Source organism: Aotus nancymaae, unplaced genomic scaffold (assembly GCF_030222135.1).
Source record: "Aotus nancymaae isolate 86718 unplaced genomic scaffold, 86718_ANA_hifiasm-v0.15.2.pri h1tg000020l, whole genome shotgun sequence".
NCBI classification, from domain to species: Eukaryota; Metazoa; Chordata; class Mammalia; order Primates; family Aotidae; genus Aotus; species Aotus nancymaae.
The window spans coordinates 69,214,716-69,232,991 of record NW_026988432.1 but is presented as its reverse complement, the minus strand read 5'-3'; the positions used below and the strand labels follow the sequence as shown (position 1 = coordinate 69,232,991).

Sequence of the window (18,276 nt, the reverse complement as noted above, 5' to 3'; positions counted from 1 at the left end):
CTAAGGCACCAGCAAAACTGCCACACCAGCCACAAGAGTCGCCCTGGCGACACGTGGGGCTCCCCTGCTGGTAATCTCCTTGTCCATGAGCAACAAATATTCATCTGAAAGTGTGGTGTCCTCTCATTCTCTGCGCTTTCACTGGGAGCTAGGAGCCCGAGCTGCTAGTGATCAGCCATCTTGGATCTCTCTCCTCTCTCATATTTAACTCTTAATTTGATTAATTTCACCAAGTTTTCATTGGGTCTACAATTGTCAGTCCCAACTCTTTCAGTCCATTTCATCTCAATGCTCAGCTTCTTAGACAATCAAGTTAATAGAACCCAGGGAGGCTACAAACACTTTTAAAACAGAGTTGAAGGTGAGAAAGAGGAGGAGCCTGCTGACCAAAAGAGAACCTGTCTCCCATCTTGATGTTTTAATATGAGTTTCTAAAATATTATTTTATTAACCCAATGATGTTAGTCTTCACAACAAGAAACAGACTCTGTGTTAAAAGGAATATTCAATCAGAATTTGAATTGTTTTGTTGTTGTTGTTTTGGTAGCTCTAATTTCGTGCAGAATTGGATATGAGGAATTTGAGACACTTAAAAGGATAAAGTGGGATTGAAGGAGTTCTTTACTTTCTAAACAGCCCCACTTTGGTTTTTTTTTTTTTTTTTTTACTATTTCCTTGTACATTTTAGATTCTAGAAGGCACTCTTCTGTATCTGTCACACTTCTTTCTTAATTCTAACTAAGAAGCTGGTCTCATAGACCCAAATGAATCTACTACTTGCCTACCCAAATAAGCTTGCTTAGAGTCCTAAATCTCAAAACTGTAATGAAATAACTAAGCTAATCAACTAGTGTATTATGTTCAGGTTCCCAAAACTGCGTCACTAACCTGTTGGGCTTTGGATGGAGTATTTGGATGTGAGAACTTCTGCTAAGATATGATCTTTCTACCAACCCAAGGAAAAAACAAAGCAGGGGCCATGTGGTGGCCACTGGCTCAGGCTGGGCAAGCAGGACCCTCAGGAAGTCTCCCCCTTTGGAGACAGCCAAGCTGCCTTCTCATGTCACACTTGGGGAGAGGGTCAGGTAGTGTTTCCCCAACATTGGTGGAATGCAAGTGATAATCTGGGCCTCCAGAGGGTGCAATTAATTAATTAATTTATTTATTTCTCTCTTTCTTTCTCTCTCTCTCCTTCCTTCCTTCCTTTCCTTCCTTCCTTTCTTTCTTTATTTTTCTTTCTCTTTCCTCTCTCTCTTTCTTTCTTTCAATTTCTTTCTCTTTTGATGAACTCTTTCTCTGTTGCTCAGGCTAGAGTGCAGTGGTGTGATCTTGGTTTGCTGCAACCTTCGCCTCCCAGGTTGAAGCGATTCTCCTGCCTCCACCTCCTAAGTAGCTGGGATTACAGGCATGTGCTACTACCTCTGTGCTAACTTTTGCATTTTTAGTGGAGACAGAGTTTCGCCATGTTGACCAGGCTGGTCTCAAACTCCTGGCCTCAAGTCATCCGTCTGCCTTGGCCTCCCAAAGTGCTAGGATTACAGGTGTGAGCCACCACAGCTGGCCTGAAATTTCTTTGTCATTAAGATGAAACTTGAGCATTTCATGAAAATTGTAAAATTTCACCCAGACTGTTTCATTTTGTAAATCATTGCCTTGCCTCTTCTTGTCTCTCTACCTCTCTTTCTTGCTCACAGAATTCACTGCCAGCCTCTCTTTAAAAACTAAAGTTATTATCTAGAAAAATCCAACATTAAAATAGATAATTTATTTGGATTTCAGTTTATAAGAAGCAGGATGTTGATTTTTTGGAGACTTACACTTACATTCAAATTCTTTTTTTGCATTGAAACAATTTTAGATTTTCTAAAAACCACATATTAATTTAAATCAACTTTCAAACCACTAGAAATCTGTCTTCATTTCTAGTGTTCATGTGAAGGCACATGGTCAGTTCTTGCTGCATCAGAGCTAGGAGAGGCCCTTCTGTCTCAGGTGAGCATCACTCACTTCCTTTTCCATGGAATATTATGGACAGTAAAATGTAAAGCACATGAGGAACATCTAAGTGGAGAGGCTCCCTGTGGTAGATTTACAATAGTACTGTAAGTGATGCACGAGGGAGGTGTTCAGAGCAATACTCTTTTGCATTATAGTAAGAGAACCATTTGAAATTTAAATGTTAATTGTTTCACTAATTGTACATTAAGGTAATAAAATACAGTGGATTTTGAAATGCAAAAAAAAACCCAAAACCAAAACACTAAAATTAGCTAAAAACAACAAAAAAGGGAAACTGAAAAGTTCTTAGTCTGGTTGGTGATTCCTGGGCAAGCCATTATTTAATAAACAAAAATGTTAGCTTTGGCATTGAAGGTAAGTTCCCAAGGCTGTAATGACAAAGTAAGATCCACGTTTATCTAAAGTTTCCATTCTTCCATCCCACCACACCCTCCACCCCCAACTCCAAGTTTAGACTGGGGAAAGGGAGAAATTATGCATGGAAATACAGTAACTACCTCTGAATACTCCATGAAAAAACGACAGAGAAGCTACTATTGGGGTCCAGGAGTTCGTGTATCATTTTCTCCTTACTGGGTGGGCTGATGGTCCACAAAGAATTTGAGTTTCCTTCCAGTTCTGCTACTGTTATGTCTTCTTTTTCATAATTTTCCAGAAATTGCATAGCACCCTGTATGTGCACAAATGCACATGCGTAAATAGATTATATGCATCATGCTGTATAAAGAAAGCAGTTACTCTTCCTTTTAACTGGCAGTATGGAAAAAGTTTCTGTCTTTGAAGGGATTTTTTTTTAATATATAATGGATGGTCTTGAGTGTTCCACTGCAATAATTCAGCTCCCTCATCCACAGGTATGGACAGTTTCCATTTACACTGTGCAACCCAGTGGTTGCTACCAGCAATACAGCTACGAAATCATTGCAGTTAAACAATAAAGGAAAAACAGATAATTTAGTGTGATTTTTCCTTTCTACCAAAAAGGAAATGTTATCACCTATGGGGGAATATCCCTTTTATGAGAGAGACAAAACTTAATCTGCCCAGAACATCCCAACCCTCTCTGAAGAGTTGCTCATTGTTCAAGATCAGTTTATTTTACAGAAGAGATAAACATCTCCTTACCTATTCACTCTCGTAAATAAAAAAAATATTTGTAAGAGAAATGGTAATGATGAGGATGATGTTTTCTTATGAAAAGTGTGGCATATAGATAAGAGCCACAACTTGCCACCAGAACATCAACATTGTTTTATGTGGTGGGGGATGTATTTCTTATTTTTTATAATTTAAAAAAAATAGCCTCTTTTTAATTTATGTTTAAGCTTGAGAAATGGTCATGTCATTTATAGTCTCTGTAATGTTTTTTTTTAATTACAAAATAAGTTGCTTAGAAAATCTTTGGACAACATGGCATGTAAATAAAATGGAAAATGGAAGCCCCTTCTCACATTATGTCCACTCAAGGGTATCCAGTGCTAATCAAATTCATTTCATTCATCTGTCTTAATTTCCTCAACCAGCTCCTGTTTGGTGAGCCTCAAATTGCTTCCAGTTCTGCTAATACAGAGAATGCACTCATAAGTCGGTGCCTAGATAGAGCTTTCTCATATTTTGAAGTACTTCTTTGGATAGATTCCCAGAGTAGTCCTACTAGTCAAGAGATCAACATATACCACAATTTAAAAAGTTGAACAATTTTAAAAACGGATCAATATTTAAATGTTTACTGCCACTAATGTCCAATAACAGAGACATAACTTCTTAGATTATCAAAGTGGCCAGTGGCCAGGAATCTGCTGTATGTAACTGATAAACCCTGAAATGTCCTCCTTCCCGCCACTTCAGGCCATGGGAAAGTATCAAATGAGATGACAACCAGTGAGCTCATCTAGATGACAGGTCTTCATGGAGATCTACTACAGGGATTTACTTACAGTGTCCCTAGAAAAAGCTTGTATAAATTTATTGAAGTTCTGCTGGTCCATAACTTTCAACTGGCTTTGTTGGGCACTCATTGTGAAAATAGGCTGGAAAACAAAGAGAACAGTGTTGTCAATATTCCCCAGCTCTTCTCTGCATCCTGAGTCAAAAGAAAAACATTTAGGTAGGATATTGCCCATTTTTGTAGGATATGTTTATCCCATGACAAATGGCATCTGAGATCTCTTTTTGGAGTGATTACTCTGATGCTCAAGACCAGAGGTGAACTATTCTCTCAACATCTTCAGCACCTCATTTCATACATTGCATATTTGCTGAGCAGTCAAGATGTAGATAGGATAGTGAGGTCAGCAGCCCATAACTAAATACCCTACAGGCAGCTATCATAAAGGAGGGTGACGCGGGCAAGGCTCTGGTAAGTGGGTGTGCACAGAGATCACCTGATACCCTCCCAGGGTAATTGTGACAGAGACGTCCAGGGGCTGGTTGATGACCCCAGCCACAGATTTGATCAACGACATGAAGAGAAGAGGAAACCAGACGATGCAGATGAGCAGGACGATGATCATTCCTCCCATGCCATACTTCACCACTTTCTTCTTCTTCTGGCCCCGTGGCTGAGGGTATCTCTGCAACAGAGCGTTCAGACAAGGCTCAGGCTCAGGCTCAGGCTCAGGCACTGTCCCTAAAGGCAGTGGGATTGGTGGAGGGTGAGGTGCTCTTCCTGAGGTGCTGGAAACATGGATTTGGCCCCTAATTTTTTTCTGTTTGCTCTGAAATGGGGATAGCAACCTTGTCCCAACCTCAAAATGAAGTTAGGTAGTGATGTGATGCTCTCCTGAACTTGCTCCATGTACCCCCCGGTGGTTCCACAGGGGCCAGCAGAACTGGAAGGGCCTTCTCCCTTCAAGACTGTGGGTGGGTTTTGCTGGTGATGAACTCATGGACCAAGGGATCAAATATCTGAGCGAATGAACCTTCTGGTCTTAAGGGATTATGTGAAAGAAAGATATTTTACTTTCAATTCCTGAATATTTAAAATCTGTGCCTTTCAGTTGATCCCTCCTTGCCCTTGGAGGGTAGAAAAACATGATTTTTAATTTAATCCATGATACATGTTGTTAAAGACAATGTTGTTCTAGTCCTAAAGTAAGATTTGTATGATTAGAAGTGTCCCTTCTGGATGCTGGCTGCAGGGAGTGGGCGTGGGGGGGCAGATGCATGTTGCAGGTGCTTGCTTTCCTACAGGAGCCCGTGCACCGGTAAGGCTGGGTGTGCTTCTGTTTGCTTTAATACATATTCATGAAGGACCCACTATGCCCCCTGCCTAGAGGCTATGGACAAGTGGAAGTTGGAGCTGCGCTGTCTGGCATTGAGCCTGCTTCTGGTCTACATGTGTGTTCCTTACTTCAGTGTTGCTGCTCCATGACCTTCTGTCCTTTCAGGGTTACCCCTCAGGCCAAGCTACATGCAGAACACAGGGTCAACCCCACTCCCCAACTTTGCATTGTGATTTATCTTCAGGAGGGATCCATTCATTTCAGCAGATTAAGGTAAGGGAAAATAGTCTACCATTTACGCATAGGCACCAGCTGTAGGTTACAAACCAAGAGACAGGCCTGGGAATCAATACAGGACATGAATGCAGTAGCTTTCAAGCCTGGACACTGAGTGCCAAAGATGGTGCTGGAAACAGGACAATGGAGGCTTGACCGGGTGCTGAGCCAGGGCCAGTGTACTCCGCACTCAGTGTGCATAAGGTAATACTCCCTGTGGTTTTGCACTATGGAAACTGCATGAAGTTCAGATGGTAGCAGAGTATTTTGATATTTTTGCAATGGAATTTGATACTGTTAACTATTTCCTACAGCATCAAATACAGAGAGAAGTAGCAGTGTATTTTGATTTTTTCCCAATTTTCTATATTGAAAGAAGAGTAGGGTCTCATATTTAAAAATATGAAATATATATTCACAAATATATATACTCACACATACACACATATGCAAACAGATGTGTATAGATTTGCTCTTTCATTGTTTTCTGAGTGAGGCAAATTTAGATCACAGGCCACTCCTCTCCAGCAGTACCCACATTACATCATGAGAGTTTTGCAAGTTAAAGAAGATCAATGTATCTCTGCCAAGGACGGTTTTACTCTGTTCCACCTGAAGTGGGACCATATCAGTTCCTCTCCTGGGTCAGTCTCTTCGAGGCTTATCTAAAAAATTCCCAGAGGCTCCTCTCTCCTTCTGCTCAGCCCTCTCACTGCTTTTCCCAGGCAGAACAGGGCAAAGCCCTCTTGACCCATCTTAAATTATAAAGCCAAATTTCCCCTCCCTTTCATTCTTTTTTTTTTTTTTTAAATTGAGATGGCGTCTCACTCTGTTGCTCAGGCTGGAGTGCAGTACTGCGATCTTAGCTCAATGCAACCTCTGCAACCCAGATTTAAGCGATTCTCATGCCTCAGACTCCCAAGTAGCTGGGACTATAGGTGCGCACCACCATGCCCAGCTAATATTTTTGTAGTTTTTTTTTTTTTTTTTTTTGAGACGGAGTTTAACTCTTGTTACCCAGGATGGAGTGCAATGGCCCGATCTCGGCTCACTGCAACCTCTGCCTCTTGGGTTCAGGCAATTCTCCTGCCTCAGCCTCCTGAGTAGCTGGGATTACAGGCACGCACCACTGTGCCCAGCTAATTTTTTGTATTTTTAGTAGAGACGGGGTTTCACCATGTTCGCCAGGCTGGTCTCAAACTCCTGATCTCAAGTGATCTGCCTGCCTCAGACTCCCAAAGTGCTGGGATTATATGCTTGAGCCACAGTGCCCGACCCTCCTCTCCTTTTCAAAGGCATTGTCCCCTTCCCATCTTGCGCTGCTCCATCACCCCTTTCCTAGACCATTCAACTCTTTATTTTTGAGATAGTGTCTTGCTCTACACCCCAGACCACAGTGCAGTGTCATGATCATGGCTCACTGTAGCCGCGGGGAACTCAACTCCTCACTATGCTTCTGCTTGGGGCTCCTGTTGCACTGCACTTCCAATCAGCTTCCTGAAATGTTCTGGAAAGTGGTGCATGGAATTTCTGGTATAAGCAGAATAAGAGTGAGTGGCCTGCACTGTGTGTGCTCACACCAGCATTTCGCCTTTCAGATTATTGCTCTTGCTTCATAAAGTGTGTTTGTAAAGCCCTTGCAGTGTGTGACATTCAATGTAGAATCATACCCAAGAAGAGTTACTATTAAGAGCTGTTTATTATTCCACTTCATTTCAGACAATACTAGTAATGTTTCAGACTAGTACTAACCAGTGCCAGATTCATTTGGACTCCCCAATATCACCTCTCACTTACCTAAATGTCTCAGGAAGTTTTGCCATGGATGATTTCAAAGGCTAATATCCTGCAGTAGATATTGGTTTTGCATAGAATGGAAGTATATACTTAAGTCATTGTGATACATTAAAATGAGGCTTTTTATTTCTTAAAAATAAAATAAAAAGTTAATTTAAGTCTTTGTTGGCAGAAATGCCTCAAGTTACAGGCCAGAATGAGCTTTCCCTCTGTGGGAGGCAAGGTGGTGGCTGCAACCACGTCATAACAGTGTGAAAAATGTCACCTGGTGGCTCCAAGGCGGGGAATGGCACATGTGAGCTGAAGAGCAGGGGAGCTGCCCCTTCTTCCAAGAAACAAGACCTTGCATCCATGCAGATGATCACACTGGGTGGGATCATTCAGGGGCTTTTGTGATTCAGAAGCCCCCTTCCTAAGCACTGCCTGTTCACTCAGGTGAAACACTGTCTCACTGTCAGTTTTCCCAGCCTTCTGGAAGCTCTTGTACTCAAAGGGCCTCATCTTCTCGTCCTCTTGGTAGAGGAACTCACCCATCTTATGGAGAACACAGGCTGCAGGCACAGGATTGCTCCTTGCTGGCCTCTCCTCCTCCATTCTGCAGGATGGTGATGGCTCTTTGCCACAACTGACTTGCTCACTCATACCTCTGACTCTACAATCTCCACACCCCTGTTGGAACTTCCTCTGATACTAGAATTTTTACTTTTTTCATCTGGGCCTTTCCTTACCATCTACAGAGGTCCAAACACTCTCCATTTTAAAATTATCCTCTGGGCTTGCTTCTCTTTTGAATTCTCTCTCTTTGTCCATGCCCTTGCTTGGGCTTGGTTCCTCCAAGATGCTGCCTCTTGTGAGCTCTTAAGTCCCTGCAGCTGGGTGTCGGTGTCAGCACCCATTCTACCTTTGAAACTGACTGTGCAAAGATCACCAGCTATCCAGTGAATATAAGATTCAACATCTATTCTCAGTATTCACGTATCTCAAACTCTGCATATTTGGCTTCTTGAATTTCTGTTCTGTCTCTGGGTCTTAAAATGTGGAAAGAATGAATAGATGAGGATAGAGGAATAGGGTAGGAGGTAAACCAGGAAAGAGCCAGTAGATTAAACTCCAGAGAGCCAGAGACAGGAGAAGATGGGTGGATCTATTTCAGGTAGCCAGGACAGCACAGGGAGGAACTGAGATATGTGCATTTGTAAATAACTAACTGTTTTTTATTGTGGTGCAACAAACATTTATTGCATGTCTAGGCTCAAAGTATTAAGTGATTTCTAGGCCATATATGGATGAACAGACACTGAGCTTATCATCATAGAGCTCATAATATAGAGAAAAATAAAGAGACAAGCCCCAATGTGTTAAGTACTAGATGGGTTGAATTTAGAGGGTTGTTGGTGCCCATAGTGAAAGATGAGGTCTAGACTTGAGGGGTTAGGGCAGGTCCATGGAAACAGAGGTGTCTACCTTGGCATCTGGAGGCTGGGAAGGACTTAGGCAATGAGGAGGTGAGCAGGATGTTTCAGACAGTGCAAAGATGTGTCAAGGCCTTGCAAATAAAGATATGGTCTTTATTAAATGGAGACAAAAGAGCCACTGAATCACTCCCTGTAAGAGTGGAGGAGAGGTGACAAGGGTCAGGGCAAAGGACCCAGGAACCAAAACAAAAATGTAGATTCTTGCCCTGTACCCCGTCAACTTACACTCTTCATTAGCTCTCTGTTTGAGACCCACACCCTACCTTCCTGATGCTCTCAAAGTATCATGTGCCCCTCTGTGAAAGCATTGTCATAAATAGTACATTTATTTGCATCATCATTTTAGATTTCTCTACCTTTTATTTTAAGTTCAGGGATACATACGCAGAATGCACAGGTTTGTTACATAGGTAAACATGTACCGTGGTGGTTTGCTGCACAGATCATTCCATCACCTAGGTATTAAGCCCAGTGTCCATTAACTATTCTTCCAGATGCTCTCCCTCCTCCCACCCACAACCCGTGTCAGGCCCCAGTGTGTGTTGTTCCATTCCATGTGTGCATGTGTGTTCATCATTCAGCTTGTGTCACCATTTTATTAACACCTGTTTCCATCCACTAAGCCATCAGTTCCATGATGGTGGGGCATTGTATGTTTGGGTCACCACTCTACTCTTATGCTTAGCAGAGTTCTGGGCACATAAGAATGTGCTTAGTCAATGTTTATAGTAGGCTGCAAAAATGAAGGCCTCAAATTCACTTCATTCCTGTATGCATGACCCTTTGCAATCAGTTTCTCCGTTCCTTTGTATCTAGGCTGGCCCTTAAACATGTTCGAAGTAGTAGAATGTGGTGGAAGTACTGGTGGTAGAACTCTGAGCTTAGTCCTCACTGGACTTTGCAGGTTTCCCTCTCATTCTCTGGGAATGTGCTGCCACCAGGGGAAGAAGCCTGGACTTGCCTCCCTAAGGATGAGTGAATACATGGAGAAAGAGGCCTAGCCAGATGCAACCTTCAGGCATCTGAGTGACACCATCGAATAACATCCAATTGGGCCACCAGATGATGGCAGCCACAGGACTGACTCCAGGCAAGACTTTCCAGTGGAGCCCAGCCCAAACTGCTGACCCACATAATTGTGAGCAAACAAAATGGTTGGTTTTTTGTTTTGTTCATTTTACTTTAAGTTCCAGGATACATGTGCAGAATGTGCAGGTTTGTTACATAGGTATACATGTGCCATGGTGGTTTGCTGCACCTATCAACCTGTCATCTAGGTTTTAAGCTCCACATGCATTAGGTATTTGTCCTGATGTTCTCCCTCCCCTTATGCCCCACCCCCTGACAGGGCCCAGTGTGTGATGTTCCCCTCCCTGTGTCCATGTGTTCTTGTTGTTCAACTCCCACTTATGAGTGAGTACATGCGGTGTTTGGTTTTCTGTTCCTGTTTTAGTTTGCTGAGAATGATGGCTTCTAGCTTCATCCATGTCCCTGCAAAAGACATGATCTCATTGTTTTTTATGGCTGCATAGTATTCCATGGTGTATATGTGCCACAATAAAAGGTCTGTTTTTTTAAACCACTGTATTTGGAGGTAGTTTGTTAGCAACAACAGACAATGGATATATCTGCAGAATGAGTGATGCCCGAGTCTGAAGTAGACCTAGGGCAGAGGTTTCATGATGAGTCTCCTCTGTGTGATCCTTTGCATGTACTTTGGGGTAGCTTTGATGGTTAGAAATTCTTCATATTCCATTGAAACATACTGAAGCTTTTGCCTACTTGTCTTAATTCTGTTTTTCTTAAGTCTCACAAACTAATTTCAATTTCTCAACTCTTTTCAACATTTCTAATTGTTAAAAACATCTACTTTTTCTGCACACATACCCCTATATTTTTTCTACTTTAGACCAAACAATCCTTAGTTCTTCCTACTTTTTCTCATGTGTCAGGATTTCCAGACCCTTTGTCACCCTAGTTGTTACCCTCAGTTTCCCTTTGGTAGAGAGACTCTCATATTCTGGTGTCCTGTCAACTCCTCTGCTCCTTAGAAATCAGGACAAGCAAATATGATTTTAAATATACTACCAGGCCCATCTCCCTCACTCCACAAACCCATAAACACGGAGACCATAGTACAACAGGCTTGATGACTGTAACGCTGAAATTCCCAGGAAAGCTGCAGAACATACCAGGAATCATACAGAACGGCCTTTTTCAAGGAGGGTATTTTGAGATGAGAAACAAAGACATTTCATACCACCCCAGCTAATGTTTGTTGGGTATTTCCATTGCTCTTATGCAACAGACTCTTCTTTCATATATTAAACTTTTGAAAGTCTAATAAATAATAGTAATCTAGACATATTTAAACCTTAATATTCAGCCTAGCAGAATAATCAGATATTTGCACTTCAATTTTCTTTGCACGAAGAGGTTAAACTGTCCATCCCTCATCAAAGAGTGAGTCAGAAGTAAGCATAAATCCAAGCCACCACCAACCCCATTTTTCTCTGCAACATCACATTCCTTTCTGCTCCCAAATGAGCCATTTAAGAGTTGTTGGAATATATCAAGCAATATACCATTAATATTAAAAAATCACTACAATATGAAGTTGTGAAAACATCTGGATGCTATTGATGACTATACCGGCAGTAAGTCTAAAATTCCCAAATCTAATGGGTGGAAATCACTGGGACATTTATAGGTTGTGGTAGTTTTGCACCATGCCTTCATTCATTTGGCATTCATAACCAGCCTGTATCTAAGAGAAGCAAACAGGAATAAGGCACTCCTCCTGGCTTCTTACCTTCTCTGACTCACGCCAACACTTCAGGATGAATATGTGGGCATAGATATCCTCCACACAGATCCAGCTGGACAGGCTCAAGGTCGTGTCTGTCCACACCCAGTCCATCACTGCCCTCAGCTCAGTCAAAAAGGGCACGAGGCGAAACCTGGCAGGAAACACATCTTGTCAGAGAGACATTCGTGGGTGGCCCCCATCACCCTGCTCACCCGGGAACTCAAGCAGTTCCTTACAGCTTTAAGCCTGTGTCTCAGGAGAAATTCTCCAGGTGACCCTTCAGTAAAACCCAATTTGGAACACAACTGCTTTTCATTATAAGTCTAATCTATGGATTTGTATCTTTTTCATTGTTTTTCCTTTTCCCTGATGATCATAACCAACCGGGATCTCCCTTTTAAGTAAGTGTGAAGGTGACTCAGCTTCTTTCACATTTATTTGTTCATATTACAAGACTCTGTTGGCCATGGGGTGCTGAATGACTGTGCCTCTGCTGTTGGATGAATTAGTAGGGGCGGTGCATCTGGTAGGTTAAAGATGAGGGCAAATGGATAGAGGCAGAGGGAGGAGGAGTTGTGGGGAGCCAGGGTGTGAGGTTCCTCAGCCGTAGGACTTGCTGGAGTACCAGGGTGATGGTCTTGGCTCAGCCTCTGTGGTTCAGTTTTGTTTCAGAAGGGGTTGGGCTGGGCTCCTCCAGGCTCTGAAGAATGTTCCTTGTCTCTTGACTGACACAGAGCTTCTCCCAGCCTGGAGAACCTGGGTTCTCCCAGAGCCCTCACAGCAGTGTGGATTGCTACTCAGAAACTCTCCCCTAGGCTGCCTCAGCACTGTCAAGTGAATATAAATCCAATCCTCAGAAGAAACATCAGGCCCAGTCCCAGGCTAGCACTGCATAAAACACTATTCCACACACAGCGCTTCACAGCATCTGAAAACACTCAACACCTCTTCCGTCTGGTGCTGAGGAGGCGTGTGGCAATTAAACATAGAAAGAGTTTTGCCAACATTTAAGAGTTCTGCAATGATTCACACTGCTGGACTTGTCCTTTCCCCCATCCTTCCCAGATGGGAAATTAAATGCCTTTCCATGGCTGTACTTCCCCCTACAAGTGACTGTGACAATGCAGTGTCCCTACCCTTGGAATAAGAAGAGGTTGACATAATTGTAGCTCTTGGTGAGGAAGTTCCCCAGGACTCGCGTTGGGTAGCCGCAGCGGATCTGGTAAGCAGACAACCCAAAGTAAACGCACTTCACAAAGTACCAAAGCTGGGCAACCAGGTTCTGGCTGAATTTCCTAAAATGTAAAAATGCAGAAAGTGAAGAAATGACATACCCTTCTGAAACAAAAGGACGGCAGTATCGAATTAAAACAACAAGCCAACAGAATTTCTGCTTCATCACTCAAATCCAATTCTAATGAATTGTCTATACATCATGGATCACTTCAAAGGCAAAAAGTGAGATATAAAATTAAATAATAAAAACAATTTCCTTTGAATGGTTCCTCCAATATATCTTATTCCATTGTTTCAGCCATAATTAAAATAAATTATTAAGTGAATTTACTGATACATATTTTCTCACTATGTAGATGATGCAGCTACCATAGTCCAAATTACACTCCTGAAAGAAAAAAAACTATATACATGATATATATGTTTTATATAAACATATATATAAACACATATGTATATTTACTTAAGAGGATTCATAATTTGGAATATGCAGGAGAAAGAATTCTGATAGGTGGACTCTCAATCTCTTTTTACTATACATTATAAACATAGATAATGGATTAACAAACTGCAAACACCTGGATTTGGTTCCAGTTCTGTCTATATGTTATGGGGCTTGTTTCCCAAGCCATCATTTCTCAAGACATCAGTGTCTTTGACATTCTTCCTAGTTCTGCAAATCTAGAACTCTGTGACCGAACTTTTATTTATTTTTAGTGATCTCCTCAACAATACAGATGGTAGTCTCTTCTCCAGGTGAATAGAGAGTGAAGAGACATGTGGTGGTGTACAGCTCATGACTGCTAGCACAAGTTTGAAAACAGTTTAGTAGAAATAAATTTCACACTAGAAAAAAAATTTAGAATATAGTTTTAAAGAATGATGAGCTGTAGGACCACCTTAAACTTTAGATAAATGCAACATTATGGAAATGTCTTAAATATGGTCAGTGAAAATTTTAAAAAGGAAATAAAAGGAAAACTTTTGCCTTGGTGAGAGTTTGTTATAATCTTCTCTGTCCTCAAACTTAAGAGCCACACTTAAAGGTTTTGATACAAGCAGCATATTTCTTTTGGTGCCATATTTTGGATTTGTCTCTTCCCTTTCTTCCTCCTGTCACTTTCTTCCTCCCTTCCCCTCTCCTCCCTTTTTCCCTCCCTTCCCCTCCCCTTCCTGTTTGGGAGGCCCAGGCAGGAGGAGTGCTTGAGGCCAGGCATTTGAGACCAGTCTGGGTAACATAGTAAGACCTCATCTCTACCAAAAGTAAAAAAAAAAAAACGAAAAATAGTCAAGCTTGGTAGTGTGCACCTGTATCCCCAGCTGCTCTGGAGGCTGAGGCAGGAGGATTTTCTGAGCCCAGGAGTTTGAGGTTGCAGTGAGCTATGATCATACCACTGCACTCTAGCCTGGATGACAGAGTGAGATTTTGTCCCTAAAAGCAATAAATAAGTAATTAAAAAAAAAAAAAAACTAGCATGCCACAGTCTGGGAGTGCAGTTCCAGAGGTTTTCAGAGTCACAGCAGATGATGGCAGCTTCACTGGATTAGGTACGTGGCTCCCCAGGCCAGTGACAAAGAGTTACCGTTTGCTTGCATACATAAAATCAGATATGCTTACTAAAAATTCCTGCTCCTGCTACATCATACGGACAAGGCCACATTCACCTTCTGCAGAGTCTTTTCTTTCATAACCTAACAGAGCTGATATTCCCCATTTATAAAACACCACTTTGTTTTTCTTTGCCGAACTGACTGGATCATTTGTTCATGTAATTAGCACCAACAGTCTCAAGCACTGTTTTGCCTGGAGGCATGGGGCAGGAGACACTCTGTAGAGAAGTGTCATCTGAACAGAGATCTAGAGAGTAAGGAGGAAGTAGACTTTGGGTTGGAGGCTAGGGAGAAGAAGGGGAGGGAGCAGAGCTTGGAGACACCAGGTACACTGCGGAACTGAAGGCCAACACCTTTCCTTAGGGCTCTAGGTGATAGAGGGGATCACAGCAGCTACTTTGAAGGATCTCACCAGCCCTTTCCTGACAGCTTCAGGATGCCCTGGTCAGTGGTACGAGTTGTACTAACAGCAGCAGCATCCGGCAGGATGAGTCCACCTGCTTCTCTCACCGTGAGCTGAAACATTGCTAGGTGCTTTCAAACCCTGCTGCAATTGACCCCCACCAGTCTCCTATATGGAGACTCTATCATCTGCTCCTCCTTGCTCTTCCTTTATCTTTTCTTCTGTCCAGGAAGCAGCCTCCAATTATTCATCTATTTCTCGAATGACTTCATCTTATGCTCTCTCTCCTCAAAAATGCCCCAGAGACCATATTCCACTTTACCTCCACCTCTGCTGAGGCGTAGAGAGAAACACAGCATAAAGACCCCAGGTTTGCTCTGGTCATTAAGGCTGTCCCCTTTCTTACTTATAGAAAACTTATTTCTACAAATATGGATAAAATCTAATTAAAATATTTTTGAGTAATCAGTTCACACTTTGGATTTGCATTAACTATGGACCCAAACCTTTAGCTTTTCCTAGCCTCGTGGTGCTGCTGTGCCAAGGCTCTGCCTGCAGCCAGCAGTTCTGCTGTGCAATACATGTGAGTGTCACCACAGGAAACACATTTGCATAAAGGTGGGCTGGTGCCTCCAGCTTCTGAAGAACTTACCTCTCAGTCACGCCGGGTAAGATGAAGAACATCCAGAAGTGAATTCCGAACACAAGAATGACCTGGAAGATGACCTTTCCCAGTACAGTCTTCCTGAGGTAGAGGGCTCGGTCCACCACCATGGTTCCAAATTGAATGAGGACCATCACCAAAAACGGCCCCGGGACCTGGTCCTCCGACAGCGAAGAGGTGATGTCTGCGGCTGCTGAGTGTTTCTGGGGAAGAGACAAGAAGTTCATGCCCAAGAGGCAGTTCACAGGAGGGAGCACCATCACCGTGGGGGAGAGTGGGTGCTGTGGCCTTTGCCCTAACCTACCCCAAAGGCCCAAAAGCCGAAGACAATGATGATGAAGTCCACCGTGTCAGCCAGGAACATGAGCACATACACGTCAGTCACGGCGCTATAGTCCGGGTGGATGAGGTTGTAAAAGAACTGTTTGATGGGCACATAGATCTGCAGCGTCCTGCAAAATGGAAACCCCCCACCAACCCGCTTGTTTCAGGAGGGGCAGGATGGCAGAAATGACCAGACACTGCCATCATGCCATTCCTCTGCATTCCCCTTTCCAGCCAGGTCCCACCATCCTCTCTTAGCCTCAGGATAAGCCGCTGGGGGTGGCTCCTGCTCTAATGAAGAGCGTACACACATTTACTGCCAAGATAGGTACTGAAGCCCTCTCTGCTGATGGCACCACAAGCGTCTCCTCTTGCTTGAAGCATAATAGAATGGTATGATGCCCTGGGAACAAGGTGCTGGGTTTGTAGCCTGATTCAATTGCTCTCCACCTGCAAGACCCATGAGCATGCTATGTAACTCTCTGTGTTTAGTTTCATCATCTGTAAAACTGGAGTGATAACAAGACCTGATGCCTATGACCAAGGTGGGAACTAAATGAGGGAATGTAAGAGGGAGGGTGCTCAGACTTGGAGTGCTTGGTCCGTGTGTGTTTGAATGTGCAACACCCCTGCTCCTCCTGTTTTAGGGCTTGTGTCCATCCTGGCTCCCACATACTGCCCTGGCCTTTTATCTGTGCCTTGCTCTGTGCCTAAGTGCTGTGTCCTGCTGGCTCTTGCTCATCTGTCTAGCCTTTGCCCCATCTTTGCTCTGAGACCTGCCTTCGGTTCAATGCCATGTTCAGGTGTGGCTGGCTCTCCTGCTGTCAGAGCTTCTGTTCAGGGCTCCACTCCCACTGCAGTCCCAGTCCCATGCACCACTTCCATCCCCAGCAGGTGGAGGGACCTGTGCAGTTTGCCTGGAACAGGCATGTAACCCTGGACAAAGCATTTCTCCACCATGCACTTCCATCCCCTTCTCAGGATAAGAGTGCAGCTCTAAGGCCCTTCCAGTTTTGACACTGTATTCCTCTCAGTCTGGCTGGACTTCCCCATAATGCCTAAGAATACCATCCATGAACCATTGAAGTGACCCATTTGCTCTGTTCAAAAAGAAAAAGCATACGCATAAATGCAGTGGATATAAAATGAATCACACTTACGGAAAAATGATTTTTAAAAACAAGACAGAAAGGGGTAATTTCATTCTGCCTTCTGCACATAACGTTTGTGACATGAGAAGTTACTCCTCTGCTCTTTGCCCCTGGTTCACAGGAAATAATAAAGCCCAAAACCCTAAAATAAAGCACACAAGCCAAATGTTCTCATGGACTCACTTCTTTATGGTAAAGGCTTTTGCTTTGATTAAATGTTCTTGAAACTTTTCCATATAAAGTTCCCTTTTGCTTTTTTGCTTAATACTCAAAACACTGCTTCCTTTTTGACTGCTGTTTCGGGTGCTTGTGCTGCCTAGAAATAAAAAGAGATCACAAGATATATGGTGAAGCCTGGCGTTTGTTCACCTAAATATCCCAGAAGCAGCCCCCAGAGCCCACATGGTGGAGGGATAGCTCACAACTGCTTGAGAGGATGAGTATGCAAGGATGCATTTATGAAAGATTACTGAGCCCTTTGAGATGTCCTCTCAACTCTGCTCCCAGTATGGTGACTCTTTCCTGGATTGTTATGCAATCTTTGTTCCAGAAGTAAACAAACTGGAAGGATGGTTTTTATTGTGCTATCTAGGATGCAGATGTTCCAGACAGGATGTCCCATGTCTGTTTTCATATCCTTATTTCTCTACTTGTAAAATGAATATGACATAATCTGACAGTATCTGCCTCAAAAGCAGGTTCTGAAAATGACTATACACCACTGCATGGAAAGCTTCAGACAGGAGCCCCGTAAATACAAAGCTTCAGACAGGAGCCCCATAGATACAAAAGTCCAGTGATTTCAACAGGGACAGCTGTGAGGCCTATCTACTTCCTGATCATACTCCTTGTTTAGGAGGAAATTAATTACTAGACTAGGAGATAACTGCATAGTGTGGCTAGAAGTTCTCCTTAATTACATCTAAATATCTTTAAAAAAATACATTGTGATTGATAGCACTCTGGACAAGCCCTGCAGATTTTTTGCATGTAAATTAAAAATTATCATAAGCCTGGCATTTATCAGGGACAAGGCAGTGTGCCAGCCACTTTTCACAATTGTCTGAAACCCTTGTCCTGAGATAATAAGATTTTGAGTAGAGGGGTTACACAGCTGAGGCAGGATTTGAACTCAGGTCTCTCTGATTTCAAAGCCCTTTCTTTTCATATAACAATGTCTGTCTCTTGATGGCACCCAATACACCATCTTGCCCCAGACCCACAGACACCAGAAAAAAAAGAGGCTACCTGGGGCTAACTACAGCCTAGATATATTGTGTTGACAGA

General features: G+C 42.9%; 1 protein-coding gene across 4 annotated transcripts in view; it reads right to left on the bottom strand.

The window, feature by feature from the left end:
- Positions 1–18,276, bottom strand: part of PIEZO2 (piezo type mechanosensitive ion channel component 2) — a 450,041-nt gene that overhangs the window by 9,592 nt on the left and 422,173 nt on the right. For all 4 annotated transcript variants that reach the window (XM_064379448.1, XM_064379449.1, XM_064379450.1 and 1 more), the window contains 8 exons: positions 17,173–17,305; positions 15,819–15,966; positions 15,503–15,717; positions 12,737–12,895; positions 11,604–11,751; positions 4,404–4,592; positions 3,957–4,049; positions 2,517–2,689 (listed from right to left, as the gene is read on the bottom strand). In XM_064379448.1, the coding sequence (XP_064235518.1) occupies positions 2,517–2,689; positions 3,957–4,049; positions 4,404–4,592; positions 11,604–11,751; positions 12,737–12,895; positions 15,503–15,717; positions 15,819–15,966; positions 17,173–17,305 (1,258 nt within the window). The remainder of the gene's footprint in view (positions 1–2,516; positions 2,690–3,956; positions 4,050–4,403; positions 4,593–11,603; positions 11,752–12,736; positions 12,896–15,502; positions 15,718–15,818; positions 15,967–17,172; positions 17,306–18,276) is intronic.